General features: G+C 44.2%; 1 protein-coding gene across 1 annotated transcript in view; it reads right to left on the minus strand.

Moving 5' to 3' along the window:
* Positions 1–1472: 1472 nt before the first annotated feature.
* Positions 1473–17020, minus strand: part of aatkb (apoptosis-associated tyrosine kinase b) — a 72028-nt gene continuing 56480 nt past the window's right edge. The window contains exons 15-25 of the mRNA XM_063221485.1: positions 14940–15203; positions 14122–14307; positions 12206–12409; positions 11448–11744; positions 9452–9595; positions 8097–9100; positions 7205–7352; positions 4910–6769; positions 4531–4675; positions 3277–3513; positions 1473–2968 (exon numbers count right to left, since the gene is read on the minus strand). Of these exons, the coding sequence (XP_063077555.1) occupies positions 2940–2968; positions 3277–3513; positions 4531–4675; positions 4910–6769; positions 7205–7352; positions 8097–9100; positions 9452–9595; positions 11448–11744; positions 12206–12409; positions 14122–14307; positions 14940–15203 (4518 nt within the window). The 3' untranslated portion in view covers positions 1473–2939. The remainder of the gene's footprint in view (positions 2969–3276; positions 3514–4530; positions 4676–4909; positions 6770–7204; positions 7353–8096; positions 9101–9451; positions 9596–11447; positions 11745–12205; positions 12410–14121; positions 14308–14939; positions 15204–17020) is intronic.

Genomic DNA, 17020 nt, shown 5'->3' on the forward strand with positions numbered 1-17020 from the left:
TCTACAGCACTGAGCTCCATGCTAAACTAGTACACAAGATAGAAGCCGCATGAGGCTAACAAACAATGGACAACACTGAGCGTAGACGGAAGGGTATTTCTCAAAGTGAAGTGTTCTAGTCTTGCTAGGACGAGTAACGCCCATTTTTCATATATTTCACCAAGGACTATCCAGTTATCCTATCTAGTTCTAAGTGTAATTGATCATTGGATACACCTGGTGAAAATGGGTGTTACTCGTCCTAGCAAGGCTAGGACACTTAACTTTGAGAAACACCCAGAAGTCTCTTTTTTTTAGCAAAGACAGTTGTCTCTTTTTTTTCTTTCTGCTTGGCATACTGGCTGCAAAAAATAAGTCAATAGAAAGTAAATGATAATAAATCTGCTTAAAACAACATGTGAAGCTGCAAGAAGCAAACTGATGGATGAGATAGAGTAGAAGTCACAAACATCAACTTCTCATTAGAGTGTCTCTTGTCCTGGAGTTCAAAGAGTCCATGTTCTTACGACGGTCTGATTTGGGATAGAAATGTTTGAACGTAAATAGAAAGGCTTTACATCACAGCTCTCCAGTGTTGTAACAACATTCTTAAAAACAAAGAACATTTTTAAACTTACGAAAGTTAGTGCCCGGGCTGCCTGTCTTTTGTAAGTTGACCAAACTTAAAATATTAAGTTGTGGGAATTTCAACAGTAAGTTTGGTCAACATACAGAAGCTAGTGTTTGGGCTGCCTGACTTTTGTAAATTTAAAAGATTTTTTTTTTTTTACAGTGCAATGTATTAAGCACTTTAAGTCCCTCCCTGCACAATCTGTTTTTTGTTTATAAAGTGATTATAATGCAACATTGCATCCTTATAGTGCTTATAACATCTGATTTAGGTAGATTCCAAAAAATAAAATTACAAATAAATTAATGTAAACATAAAAAGTGAAAAGTTAAACGTAAAAAAACAACAACTCCTTGATGCAAATCAAGCAGCTTAGGTGTCTGTTTTGAATACATTGTTTCCTTTCATCATTAATGGCTTCTCGACTAGATGATAAATATATAACATATTTGTTTCTTCATTGTAACATTAAAACATGTGAAAGGCTTCATTCATTTAAAAATACACTACTCGTTATTGAGCTCTATGGCTAACACTTAACCACACATACATCCCACTCTACACATAACTCCCCACACCTCTGCAAAGGATATTGATGATGTATACAGCATTGATCCCTAAGACGCCCCCGCAGTGTTTCAACTCTCATGACATGGATAAAATACTGGCAGTTCAAATCAGATATGATAATTAACCAAGATCAGAAAAGATGCACTTGTGTCATTGAAAACAACACTTAACTGTTTCGTAAACTAGAAAATCCCAAAGCATTTCGCTATGCCCAATCACAGCTGTGATTTAAATATGGATAACAAAGGAATGTAGAGAATCTAACTAATATCTATACATAAACAAATGTGTTTGTAAAATCAAGTCTGTAAAATACAGTGTACGTCTGAGAATTCATTGAATATCATTTTACAAACTGGGGGTTAGCCAGATTAGAGTGCTGCATCATCCTGGCACTTTTGCTACTTCCTGGTTGATGGCCAATCACAAGGCAGCTGTAGGTTTTCACAACTTAACTAATTATTATAACTCATTATTATTATTATTGTTATTTCTTCAACAACATTCCCCCTCCCTGTTTAACAATACCCCAAAAACTAATACAGTCTGCTTTGAGTATGACAATGAAGCTTGTACAACTTTGTTCATTTTTTTCATGACACAATTGCAGTGTTACACTGTCAGAACACTGTCCTCCAGAACTCTAAGGGAGGGACATTGGTACAGCACTTCGGCTTTGGTGCAGTTTCGTTATTGTAGTTTTTCTCTCCCAGTGTGTCTTTAGTTCTGCAGAACACTGACAACGGTCTGCGTCCATCTTTCTGAACACTCACAAAAATCCTGATGGTTTGTTTCATTTTTTCCATGAAGTATAACGACTTCTTTCAGAACAATAACGAGGCCACAGTAAAATGTTTTTTTTTTTTTTGTCTTTCTCTTCAAAATGATTTCAGAGGTCCTCATAGTTGATGTTGTCTTGGGTACGTCTTTGTAGATATGAAACGACTTCCATCTGTATTGTTTGTGTTTTTTCTTCATATTATTCTTCATAACAGGGTTGGGTGTATACATCAGCAGGCTGAGACTCAGAGGCACTGTCTTAGAAGAACACCAGGCAGTTGGCCCGACATCCAAAAACAACATGGTCCCCTACCGACACATCATTTTACAACTCTTTGACCTTCAGGCTTCGATATTTGACGCCAAGGATATGCTTTTGCCATCCAGCAGTGAAACTAAAGACAAAGGTCCTGCAACATGGCTTCACTGGTGGGTAGGGTTAGGGTGCGGTTTAGGTCTATGCGAACAGGTCAACATGCGATGCAAAAGGATACCCCTTGCTGTCAAACACTGAAGCCATTTGAAGTCTTCAAGTCAAGTTATCGCTAGGGGTGGGAGACCTCATTGAATGGGCTGTGAGACTGCATTGGGCTGTGAGACTTCATTGCCAAAAATATACAGGTATGGAAAGCCATCGGGTAGTCCAGGAGAAAGGGGCGGTTCTCCCATGATGCCCACTTACTATCTTCCATGATGCCCACTTACTGTCTTCCATGGTGCCCACTTATTGTCTTCTTAAGAGTAAGAGTATGCACATCCCACCTCGCTGAGGCCAGGTGCAGGACAAAGGCGTGTCTGACAATGGAAAGACTGTAAGCTCTGCTTTGAAGGTTTATTCAGGCCATACAATGTTTCGACCCAACAGGGACTTCATCAGGCGTGAAACAAAACGTTGTGTGACCTGAATAAACTTTCAAAGCAGAGCTACAGTGTGTGTGGGCATCTACTCTTTCCACTTATTGTCTTCCATGGTGCCCACTTATTCTCTGTCCCCATCCTCGCTGCTCCCTATGAAAAATGGAAAAAGGAAAAGGGTTAAACTCTACTTAAACATCATGGTAAGAGCAGCACACAATGTGCCTTGTGAAGCAATGGCACAGCATCATGCTAATAATATGCTAAAATCATGCTATTACAACATTTGCACGACAAGCAAGTAGCAACACATGTTTACATTAGGTTGTATTTGACAATATACTGAAGCTCATATCCTTAATGGCATAAACTGCTTCAGTCCATTCCACCTGCATGCTTTAATACAACTAAACCGCTCCAGGCAACGAGTCAAAGGCACCATAGGTATAAGAACATCTCACCTCCTGCAGATTCCATGTCGGAATCTGTGACATGGGTAATGGAGAAGCGTGAGATGGGGGAGGGTGAGACAGTAAAGCGTGAGTATTGGATCGTTGGCTTGGTCTCCGTGGAGACAGCTGGCTGTTTTGGGGCCGCTGGCTGCGGTGGTGGGGAGGATTTAGGGGCCTTGGGAGATTTGGGAGATGACGTCTTCAGGGGCAGCAGTGGGAAGTCATCCTCCCACTCATAGCCAGCACCTGTGGGGGGAAGGAGGAGGTTGGAGTGTCAAATGCAAATGTATTTTAGGTTGATGAATGACGTTCATTATGTCTTAAAGTTATATCAAATCTTCCAGTTTCTTTTCTTCAAGTTTCATTTGGGCAATGACCCTCTGACGAAGACAGAAGTCGAAACATGTCAGGTAAAAGATAAAAAACTTTTACATGTCTGAAACAAAAGAAACTAAAATACAAGATTTATATTTTAAGTTACGCTGCAGTTACAGTTGTAGTTACAGTATAGTCAAGATCAAACTTAAGAAAGGTTTGGATGTTTTATAGAAGTTGACTGTCTACAAGCTCTGGAAATTATACTTTATTCTTATACTTCCAATATATGATATACTGAACAGGTACTGTATGTTTAAGAGAGGAAGTACTGGGTGCGTTCCAATATGCTTCCTTGCGTCCTTCACTTGTGCTTGTGGCCTTGAACCAGGAAGTAATACGTCATGATGACATCACTGACAACAGCATTATCTTTCAATATCTCGCAAAAGCTCAATTGTAAAGTAATTTTCTCATTTGCAAACTGGACAGTGAATGAAAAACAGTCCCCCAAAAGTTGTTGTGGTTAGGCTGACAGCTGGGAGACTTTATTGTTTTCTCCACGGAGGAGGGGCCAGGAGGCGGGCCGAGGCCACAAGCACAAGTGGAGGACGAGGGGCCGCATATTGGAACGCACTCACTGTTTGGACAGTGGAAAGACTGGCTAGTCAATATCTAACCTCCCATTGTCTGCTTGTGCTTGTGGCCTTGTGATGATAGAAGTTTTATTCAATATCTGGCACAAGCACAATTCAAATGTTATTTTCTCATTTGCAATCTGGATGTTGAATGCGGAAAATTCCCCTAGAAGCTTTTGTGGCAAGACTTACATCGGGGAAACTTGATTGCTTTCTCCACTGCGGCGGTACATCAGCGAAGCCACAAGGCCACAAGCACAAGCTGAGGACGAGAGGTTGGATAATGAGATGGATCCTTGGTGTTACTTACTCTCTTCTGAGATGTTCCCGTCGGAGGAGTCATCGGAGGCGTTGACCTTGTCGTGTGAGTGAGGCCTCTTGCAGTGTGTCCCCTTCTTACTGGTTTCTGCCCCCGGAGGGAAGTCTTGATCTGCCAGCTCACGAGTCGGGCTCTCCTATCACATAACGCATTGATTACAAACACATTGATTACTTTTATATAATGTACATTTGGACACATGATCATGAACCAAGTACGTTTGGAGCAGCACACTACAACAATACAGGCCCTACAGGATTTTTAGTTGTTTCTATACTTGCTTTAGTGGATTTGCGTCAATTTACGAGTCTTAAAGTGCATCCAAATCACAACTAGCTAACAGAAAATTAAAGTATGTGGTTTTATTCACCTGGTCAAACAAGTACACAGTGACGTCATCGAAGAAGGACACAACCTTCTTCTTGCTCTCCGGTTCATCCAGAGACGAGTCGTTGACTTCAGTGGGCCTCTTGAGAAGGCTGCGGAGGTTGTGGGCGTCGCTGCAGTCGCTGATGATGATGGGCACTGGGTGGCTCTCGTCCTCACTCTCCTCGCTCTGCTCCTGCACGCTGTAGGTGCGCAGCTCCTCGTCCGATTCGTCACTGTCATCAGTGTCGCCATCCTCCTCGTCGGCCTCCTCCCCTTCAGCAGGTGATACGCGACCCGCAAGTGGAGAGTGGGGCGGGGGAGGAGAGGAGGTGCGAGTGGTGGAGGTTTTACAGTGCACCTCCCTTCCTGCTTCTTGATTACTTGATGACTCTTGGCCCTTGTTGCAGGATGTGTCTGGTGAGGCGGTCCTCACTGTGTCACTAGTGTCTTCCTTATTGTCTCTCTCAGGTGGGTTGAGCGGAAATCCAGTGTTTCCTTCGACTTCCTCAGATTCTAGTACCAACTCATGATCTTCCAATTCAACACCAGGTATGGATTCGTTGGTATCGTTTGTCTCGTTGAAATCATGAGATTGAGATGGAATGTCTGCAGCTTCTGTTTCTTCTGTCTCCTTGGAGACTACATCAGAGAAGAGTATCGGGGTGCAGCTTCGCTCCTCTTGATCAGCAGACTGTTCAGACAACAGCTGTTCACCAGAGTCAGCCTCTATTGTTGGCCCACCATCTGGCAAGGTCAGTTTGACCTGACTCTCCTCTGGAGAGTGAAGAGGAGGTGGTGGAGAGGGAGTTGAGTCAGTTTCCTCTGTTTCAAGAATCTCTAACTGTGAGTCATCACTCTCTTTGCCGTGCACGTCCTTGACCTCTTTTTCTTCCTGGCTTTCCTCTGGAGTAGTGATTTCTTTGATTACCTCACAACTCCCTTGGCGCTGACACTCTCCCTTTTCCTCTTTCTCGTCTTCTCTGGGTGCTTTGTCACCTTCTGTGTCGTAGTCTGAAAAGTAAGCTGAATCGCGGTACGGGATGTCTTGGCTGAGGGCGACCAATCCTCCTTCACTACTCTGCGAGGCTGTCAGAGAAGTGGAGCTCGCTGCAGCTTCGTCACTCTCCTCCCTCTCCTCGTCCAAGCTTGTCGCCGACATGATCGGCTTCTCCAAAGGCTGGGTGAAGGCACCTTTTACCTCCGCCTGATTGAACGCTCCTTTCATCTCCTGAGTGAAGGGCCCTTTTGCCTCCTGTTGGATGAAGGCCCCTTTCGCCTCCTGCTGAGTGAAGGCCCCTTTCGCCTCCTGCTGTGTGAAGGCCCCTTTTGCCTCCTGTTGGATGAAGGCCCCTTTCGCCTCCTGCTGAGTGAAGGCCCCTTTCGCCTCCTGCTGTGACTCGTGAGGCTCCTTGAGTACAAACTCGGGAGACTCGTTGTTCTCTGTGTCGTAGCCACTGTCCATGGCCTTCGGGGAGCTGTCATAGCCACTGTCCATGGCTTTAGGGGTGCTATCGTAGCCGCTATCCATGGCTTTAGTAGAGCTATCGTAGCCACTGTCCATGACCTTCGGGGAGCTGTCGTAGCTGCTGCTGTCCATGGTCTTGGGGGAGCTATCGTAGCCACTATCCATGGTCTTGGGGGAGCTGTCGAAGCCACTATCCATGCCTTTAGGGGAGCTGTCGTAGCCACTATCCATGGTCTTCGGGGAGCTGTCGAAGCTGCTGCTGTCCAGGGCATTAGGATGGGTGGATGGGTGTGACGCAGGGCTCAGGCTGGATGGGTTTGACGCGGGGCTCAGGCCTTCACTGGAGCCTGTTGCAGAGAGGAGGTTGAGAGAATCCATGGAGTCTGGAGTTCCCACCTGGGTCAGGGACAAATAAGAACAATGAGAAATTTCTGTGATTTTGGAAATATTTAAATATCGTGGTACCACATTTTCACCATTAAACTCAGTGGTCTTCAAGAATCTTGGGTCAGTGACAAATACGGGTTTGCACAATGAGAAATTACCAAATGTTTCAGTACATTTTTCTAAAAGCTTCCACCAGGTTTGTTAAAACACATGTTTTGTATTTCTGTGTGTTTCATACATTGTCAAATAGCTTTTCAACCACCAGGAATTTCCTTTCAACTACCCAAAGTGAAAGACTGCTTGTCAAAAACACTTCAGTCCATTACTTGATAACAGATTACATTGGGATTATTTCAGAATGGAATTTTATGTGATATCGCTGTATAGAAACAGACAAATTCAAAGGAACGCAAATAAATTGCTGTCACATAGTCATTGTCCCACCTGCTTCTGTAGCGACTTGAGAGCAGGGGAGGCCGAGGTGGCGTAGTCTCCTGTCTCCACGTAGTCTACTGTGAAGTCACCGAAGATCGCAGAGGTTACGTCTGTGATGTCATCGTCGCTGCAGTCGTCAATCTCCACCAGGCTGACGCTGGAAACGTTATGCACACACAGACAAATTATACACACACACACACACACACGCCATCCACTCAAACACTCTCTCATCTCCACTCTTAGATACACAGAGGCACATCTTACAACCAGGCAAGATAGACAGTTGCTTCGGGGCTCCAAGCTCCTAGAGATGGTGAATAACAACTCACACTTTTGTAAGGTAGTGACAATTTTGTTTGAAATGCTCATTCCTTTCGATTTTTGATTTGGGCTCCAGCTGACCCTAGAGCAGTGTTTCTCAAACTTTTTCAGACCGAGGACCACTTTGTCCCCCCAAAAATGATCAGGGACCACCTGTAAACTGAATTGGCAGTTGATGGGTGCTAATTTGACACTGCTAATTTTGATGCAGATCACTTACTTTTTATTCACATTATAAGCCTGTCTTATTGAGTTGAAAACATGAAAATGTTACAAATGTAGCCTACTGCTAGCTTATCTTGGAAAAGTAGAAATCCCCTCACGGACCACCTGATCTCTGTCACGGACCACTAGTGGTCCCCGGACCACACTTTGCGAATCACTGCCCTAGAGTCACCTCATACACACACCCTCCACTCAAACACTCTCCACGCACACCTGACATTAATACACACCTGAAGCTGGACTGCCCCCGCTCGATGCCACTGTCCGCCACTCAAACACTCTCACCTTCACTCTTATACACACAGTTCTTTATTCTTCACACACACCTGTTTACTGTGATATTAATACACACCTGACGCTGGACTGGCCCCGCTCGATACCGCTGTCCGCCGTGCGACTCAGTTCTGAGTTTGGCTCTGACGACTGGACAATGGCAACAATGGCAGGACTCTGTTTTTCTATTGTATGGCTGGTTGGGACTTCCACAGTTTGGGACACTGTAGTGATTTCCACAGTTTGAGACTCTGTAGGCGGCGAGTCCTCCTTAATGGCACTCTCCTCTGCTGCCTTAACAGACGGCTCCTCCACAGTGATTTCCACATATTGCTCGGTGATTTCGTACTGAGTTGACTTATTGACAGAGTTCGCCTTCGACTTTGCGGTCGTCGACTCTCCGCCACCACTTGAGCTAGACGGCTCTTTGACGTTCTCTTTCTTAATCTCGTTGGGCGTGGGCGCCGCCGCCCCAATAATCTTCTCGTAGTCCTTCATGTAGCAGTTTCTGACCACGGCGCCGGTCAGCGGATCAATGAAGTGCGGGCTCGTCTCCATCACCTGGCAACACTCCACTGGCAACACCTTCTCTGGCAGTGGCAGGGCTTCATGGCATATGTACACGTACGGGTTGCACTCTGCGGCTACCAGCGGGTAATGGCCACCGTGTGCAAAGCAACCGCTGTCCTTCCCCGTGGCGGGTTCTAGGTATTCTATGGGTTTAGAAGTGTGATGGTAGTCTATGGGTTTAGACGGATGATGATAGTCTATGGGTTTAGTAGGATGGTGGTAGGCTAGCTTCTGCTCGTCTGACCAGCAGTCCTCCACGTCTGTGGTGGGCATGGTGTAGTGGAAGGCCATGTAGGCATCCTGCTGCTGGCACACTGATGCTTGTCTGCGGCACACTCCGCTGCTGGCGCTGGTGACGGCGGCGGCACTGCTGCTGGTGATGGTGGGGAGTCCGGACCAGCCGCGCGCCTGCCTCTCCACAAAGATATCCTCTTCGTCGTCGTCGTCATCCTCGCTGTCGCTGTCACCGTGGCGGAGAAACAACGCCCCCTCTGCCTCGATGTCGATGCTGACCTAGAGAGTAGAGTAGAGTGGAGTATAATTTATTAATCCTGACCGAAATTAAGGGGTCCAGTAGCATACATACTGTATATAAATACACCAAAACACACAGACATTACACACATCATGGCATTATATTCACCATACAGCACACGCTTACATACATTAGCCAAAGTCAGATCTCTCTCACACAGACCTGCACATACATGTGCACACACACACACACACACACACACACACACACACACACACACACACACACACACACACACACACACACACACACACACACACACACACACATACACATACACACACACAGCTGTGGTTGGTGATGAGAAGAATACGAGCAGTCCATCACACCTGGTGGGCGTTGGGCATGGTCTTCCTCAGAGAACCCATCATGTCGTAGTAGCCGCCCGTCACGTTCTTCCCGATGATGGCGGAGGCCGGATGGCTGGTCTCCAGGTGGTGATGGCTGGTCTCCAGGTAGGGGTCTCCGTATCCCTGGTGATAGGGGTGTAAAAACAGAGCCTTTGTGGCGATTCGATTCAACATCGATTTCTTAGGCTAGCATTTCGATTATTTACTATACTTAAAGGAGAATTCCGGCCAGTTTGGATTAATATCCCATCTTGGGTGGACCGAGGGAAAGGGATGAAAGGCAAAACCGCGAGAAATTTTCATGCCTGCTGCGCAAAGTTGTTCAATTGCGCTGTTTTCGGTTAAAACCTGACCCTTCGGGCACGTAATTGACCTGTTTTAAAGCTCCTAGCGTGCATTAAAACCCTTTTGAACGCTTTGGCCGTGGTGTGTGGGTCCATACAAGTCGATCTAGTGGTTCACATTTCCATTAGGAAGCATAGGTACGATACAACAGGAGTTTTCGAAAGTGGCGCACCTACCTCTTTGAGCTTCCGCCTTCCAACTACGTCCGCAAAATGGTTCGCCAAAGTGATACTTCATAGTAATCCATTTTATTTTTGTCCACCAAAGACGAGCCACAAGAAACATATTCACATGTTTTCATGCCCTGAGTTGTTATTGTCGCGCAGATACACTTCTCTGTCACTGAACGCAGTGTAGTGACGTCACGGTGTCACATGACTCCTGGAAGGAACGCCATTCGCTCTTCCAGTTATTATACATAAGCGAGAAAGAGAGGCGCTGTCGTAATATACTGTTTGATATTTTGAGATGGATCCTCCGTTGGGGTAGTTCAATTGAAGAGTTTGGTGGCCATGGTTATCTTTTTCGAACCAGAATATTTGTTACAGATAAAGAATTATTCCTTCCAGGAGTCATGTGACACCGTGACGTCACTACACTGCGTTCAGTGACAGAGAAGTGTATCTGCGCGACAATAACAACTCAGGGCATGAAAACATGTGAATATGTTTCTTGTGGCTCGTCTTTGGTGGACAAAAATAAAATGGATTACTATGAAGTATCACTTTGGCGAACCATTTTGCGGACGTAGTTGGAAGGCGGAAGCTCAAAGAGGTAGGTGCGCCACTTTCGAAAACTCCTGTTGTATCGTACCTATGCTTCCTAATGGAAATGTGAACCACTAGATCGACTTGTATGGACCCACACACCACGGCCAAAGCGTTCAAAAGGGTTTTAATGCACGCTAGGAGCTTTAAAACAGGTCAATTACGTGCCCGAAGGGTCAGGTTTTAACCGAAAACAGCGCAATTGAACAACTTTGCGCAGCAGGCATGAAAATTTCTCGCGGTTTTGCCTTTCATCCCTTTCCCTCGGTCCACCCAAGATGGGATATTAATCCAAACTGGCCGGAATTCTCCTTTAACAGTACACTGTGTAAGAGTTTTAGTTGCTTATTTCCAGAATTCATACTACCCATTGACTAATGTTACCTTTTTCATGAATACTTACCACCACCATCAAATTCAAAGTATTCATTATGACTGGAAAAATTTCACTTTTCATACATGGTCTGCCATTTTGAATTTCCAGAAATAGTCATTTTTAGCAGCAAAAAAGCAAAAAAGGTACCTGCACAGTGTACCTTTAAGAGTGCTCTTAGATTCAAATCAATGGTTCATATTTTTGTTTTACTTTACAGGCTTAGCTTATGTGTGACATGTTAAATAAATGAACAAAAGCTGAAATATCTGCATGCATTTTATTTGAGGAACATAATTACTACAGTCAGTATAATTATTAAAGCATGGAAAAAATAAAATGGCTCACAAAATGAGTGAAATAATAACAAAACTCAATTCATCATTTAATAACGATGAATAACAATTAATCAATATCTTGTGGACGAAGAGCTTACTTAAAATCGGTGTCTGTAGGATCGATACAAATCAATTATTATGTACAGCCCTACCTGGCGTTGTCGAGGGCCGTCGTCGACAGAAGGAGCGATACCCAGTGGGTCGCCATAGCGATGCCGGCTGGGGCTGGATGGGGAGATGCCCAGAGGGTTGTCCAGCTCCCCCAGCGCCCGCCGCAGGCTACGCGACCCCCAGCTCTCCTGGTGGTGTTGGTCCAGAGGCGGCTTGCCGATGATGTAGCCCTCCATGGTGATAGGGGGCGAGTGTTCGTAGTAGTAGCCCCCGTCCCGGTCCTTGTAGGAGACATAGTGTCCCGACTCCCAGGGACGGAGGGGGCTGCTGCCAGCCACCTACAACAACACAATGATATTTAAATACAACAACAAAACAGAAATGACATCACAACAACAACGACAATGACATTACAATACAACACAACAACAAAGATATTATAATACTACTGTACATCAACAATATTAAAATGCAACAATACAACACCAATCATATTACAATACAGTACAACAACAACAATACAACAATGATACTACAATACAACAACAAAACAACAAAGAAATTACAATATGACAAACAAACAACAATGATACTACAATACAACAACACAGCACAAATGACATTGCAACAACACAGCAACAATACAATACTACAACATAACAATACAATACAATACTACAACACAACAACAACAACAACAACAACAACAACAACATACAATACAACAATACAACAACAATGACATTTTAATTCAACAGCAAAAGAACAATGACATCCCAATACACATGGGGCTGCTCACCTGTCCCAGGAGAGGCTCCATGGTCAGGGACAGTGCCGGGCTGGTGTTGTCCGAGTCGTAGCCGGTGTGGTGGCTCTTGTGGACGTCCGCGGCCCAGTAGGAGGAGGAGTCCCGAGGCTTCACCTCCGCCTCGCCGCCTCCGCCGGTCAGGAAGCCCCCATTGCTGCCGCCAAACTCCGGGCTGTAGCTGACCATGGCATAGTCCTAAGAGTGTAAATCAGAGCTTGGTGGCGATTCGATTCAATATCAATTTCTTAGGCCAGCATTTCCATTATTTTCGATACTTACGAACGCACCAGAGGCGGTTCTTAATGTAAGCACTTGAAGCACGGCTTACCAATATAAAAGCGACAAACGCGACATCCGAATTTAAACCCTTCATCCTGTTGACGTGATTCAGCTGTCTGTGTTGTCTGCTACTGGCGGTTCTTATAAAACTGGTTAAACAGCGACACCACAGTGGCTATCGAGAAACACTGTTTAACAGCGATGGTGAAACACGTTACTACAGCAAATGAAGCACAATTTCTAAATGACTTGGAGTCAATGGCAGAGAATCTGTTTTTTAATTGGCTTTCCGCCGATGCCCCGCCAGGTTTTGAAGCACATTTTGATTGTGCTTATACCAATAGCGCACCGGAAAATATGATTGACAGATGAGTTGATGAATCATAACTCGATCTGACACCTTACGTTGACATTGGATTCAGAAAGTAGAGCTCAGGCAGATGTGATGTTTACATTTTTGACTGAAGCCAGTTGCTTTTATGATAATCTCGAAGACTGACAACACATTTGAACTGCAATCAAAGTTTTCAAGAAACGTCTGTGTTTTGGATGTGGACAAATCATGGAGTAGAACTTTGGGACATATCAAGAAGAAACGAATGAATAATATGCAGATAACATGAACCACACACCGTCAGTTAGTTGAAGAGAATAGCTAAACGGCAGCACAATATGCCTTTCTTGATTAGCTATGATATCATATGGATTACAAACGGGAACGTGGACAATAATTTTGAAAACGTGTGGATTAAGTGAAAGTTTGGGATTTCTGCGGTCAAGACAGCATTTTAAGGTAAGGTTATATTTGTCCGCTGTAACACGTTTGGTTGTTGATGAAGCTTGCGGCTTAGGAACGGGTCACAATTGTTCAGAAGGGCTGGTGTCTGTCTTTCCCGTAGCCTGTTTTCAAGTTAACGGCAGGCCTACGCAAGTTTTTGGCAGCTCTCGTGTAGGCTACAGTGAGTGTACCCTGGTCGCAACGGCATGCTCGTGGCCACTCTTGACTTCATTTCTATTAGTTCTACCTAGCAGAATAAGAACCCTTTCTGGAATGATGACCGTCAGTGATGTGTTTTTCTGTTCAATGCATTGCTGTAAGATGCAACGCGAACATTTGGATTGTATTTTCAAGTCGTGGAGTGAAGGATGTCAAATGCAACGTGGTAGAATGACTTAGTAGCCTAGGGAGCTGTCTGAAGAGGTCAAAATTCACAATTTAGGAGCGTTTTTATTTTTTTTTAAATCTCATCTGGGGGAGACCCCACTAGTTTGGCTTGGTTACAGAATTTGTGCTTACCAACATCACACACCCCAAAACCGCCACTGGAACGCACCTCCATTCAAATCGATATAGTTCATATTTTTTTGTACTTTACAGGCTTGACTTATGTGTGAAATGTTAAATCAATGAAGAAAACCTGAAATGTCTGCATCATTTTATTAAAAAAAACATAATTACGGCCAGTATTATAATTACTGCATGAGCAAAGTAAAATGCCTCACAAAATGAGTAAAATAATAACAATAATCGATTAATAACGATTGTGGACGGACTGGTTAACCGAACCGCCAGATGTAGGATCGACGCATCGATACAAATCGATTATTATTTATTACACCACCCCTACCATGTCCACGTTCACGCTGCGCTCCGTGGGCTCCTCGATGCGGATGTAGTAGTCGCTGGTCACCGAGGGGCTGTGAGCGCTCAGCACCGGCACGACTCCCGCCCCGTGGAGCGGCTGCTGCTTCGCCTCGTAGTAGGATGGAGACACTCCGAGGCTGAGAGCCTCCACCACCGGGGGGTAGTAAACCTACAATACGATACGATAAGATGATACTTTATTGTCAGTTTACAATAAAATTCATTTTGCATCCCTGTGCAAGTTTCGTTTAAGACAGGACATGGGCTACACATAGCAGCACAAGACTATTGCATACATACACACACACATACATACATTACAAACAACCCACATGCCTTGAAGATATTACCATCGTGGAGTGATAACACACACATATACTGTACCGTCTTAACACTAGTTCAGCAGAAGATTGGATTGATGTATGAAGCCATTTTAAGAAAATGTACTATTATGACATCACGTTGGGGGGTTCCGCAGGCTCATAGGATTCTATGTACAACCTTAGAATCCGGGCCCTACCGTGGCTGATATGGTAGGGCACACGTTTACCACTCGGCCGACCCGGGTTCGATTCCCGGTCCGGGTCCTTTGCCGGTCCTTCCCCGTCTCTCTCTCCCAGCTCACTTCCTGTCTCTCCTTCACTATCCTGTCTCACAAAAACCAATAAAGGCTGAAAAGCCCCAAAAAATACTAAAAAAAAAAAAAAAAAACCTTAGAATCCTGGCGGAGTTCCCCCAACGTGATGTCATACCTGCAACCCCACCTTTAAGTCTGTTGCGGTTAAAGAGGGGAACACTGACCTCCTGGCAGAGCGGGTTGCCCTGGCCCAGGGTGCCCGTGGAGGACGAGTGGTGGTAGGACGACTGCTCGGCGCGAGCCTGCTCCCACTTGTATTCGAAGTTGAGGCCGTGGCTGGTCTCGGTCACCGTCAGGATGTCGTCGCCGCCAGAGTCGGAGTGGTAGTTGTCTGCCACGGAGAAGTGCTCTAGCAGGGGGAAGGAGGAGGAGGAAGAGGAGGCGCCCATCTCCATGGCCAGAGAGTCTGCACAGTGCTGGTACTTCACCTAGTGATGACAAGCACAATGATGTTAAAGAACAAATGAAACGAATATTCATCTATTACTCACATTAAATATTTTGCCTATTTCTAAAACATCAATCCAACCCTAAATAAAATTTCCGGGCATCACTTGTTGAAACGGCAACTTGAAACTGTGCCATTGGTGCGACAATATTTACAGGGCCGTGACGTCATAAGGTTGACACCCTCTTTTTGCTACAGCAATGATATTACAATGCAAGAATACAACAAGAATCAACTTACAATACAACAACAATACAACAATGGCATTACAATACAACTGTACAACAACAATGATATTGTAATGCAACAGTGATAGCCAAAACTAAATGAAGTGATGAAACCATAAAAAAGCAGTGGTGCACTCCTCCTATGTAAAGTGAAAAGTAGGATACTGGGGAAATCTGCATCTGCTGACAAAACTACTTCCAAAATAACAAAATATCAAAATAACCCTGTATTACCCACTTAAGTGAGATGAACTAAAATAAGCTTAAGTTCAACCAAAATTTCTAGCGCTCCAGAAGCACAATGTTACAATTTGTCTTCAAAATACTGGCTAGTAGGTTTAGGGTTGGCTGCTCCTACATGTGTGTTGGTATAGGGTTAGGATTAAGGCTGCTCCTATGTTGGTGTTGGGTTTGGGTTAAGATTAGTTGGGTTGAGGCTCCTCTTACGTTGGTGTTGGGTTAGGGTCAGTATAGGAGTGATTCTACGATTCCCCTACGCTTTTGGCAAAAGCAAAATGTCAATTATCAGTATTTTTTTTCAACTAAATGACCTAGATGTTTACATAGTGTATATATTTAAGTTTCCAAACAAACAAATTGCCAAGCTTAATCTTAAATCATTTGATAAATACTGTAATGAAAGCGAATATTTGCTTAATTATTTTGTCAACAGTGTTATGGACAAATACTATGTCATTTCAAACATATATAAAAATACTACAGAGTTGAAACAATATATGTTTGAAAGTGCTTATGTCCCTTAGCAGTAATGTTGTCATTAATATGTGCAACTGATATAGAAAATGTGATTGTTGAGCTTCATAAGTAGGATTTTATGAGTCACTGTGATACAGACTGACACATTTTTCATCATAAATCCCTGTAACGTCTGATTTGAATATAGTCACCCTCCTTACACAAGACTTCCTTCTCCAGAAATAATCCCTAGTGTATGTTCATAGGATTTTTTCCAACACATAAGGGATCAATAGCACAAAAACACTTTCAAAACAGTCAACCGTGTTACTCAACTGTGTTACGGTCAACAGTGCAGGGGAACAAGTCGGCACTTTTTTAGGAGAAAAAACAGAGCAGACAAACCCATCTCCCTAGAACACAAATTATTTTGTTTGTTTGTCTGTCAATATGGATATAAATTGGCAAAAACATACTCCTCCTCAACTGTCATCAGTGTTGCCAGATTGGGCTGGTTCCCGCCCAATTGGGCTGCTTAGGATGGCCGTGTGCGGGTAAAAATGGCATCTATCAGAAAAACCTGCCCACTGCCATATAAATCAATAGAATTGGGCGGGTTTTTAGGGCGGATTTTGATCTTTTTTTGGGCTGGAAATCATCAGCCTCATCTGGCAACCCTGACTGTCATACTTAATTGTAACACCATTGACGGTAACACCGTTGACATTTCAGCCATTATTATGGTGTTGTGCTAACTGAGGACCTCAGAAGTTCCACCACAACACCTTAATCAATTCATGTATCTGTATGCTTTATCTGTGTTTTTCTACATGTGATTTCTAATTCAGATTCTTATGAATATGTTGATAACACC

This window comes from Engraulis encrasicolus, chromosome 17 (genome assembly GCF_034702125.1).
Source record: "Engraulis encrasicolus isolate BLACKSEA-1 chromosome 17, IST_EnEncr_1.0, whole genome shotgun sequence".
Taxonomy (NCBI): domain Eukaryota; kingdom Metazoa; phylum Chordata; class Actinopteri; order Clupeiformes; family Engraulidae; genus Engraulis; species Engraulis encrasicolus.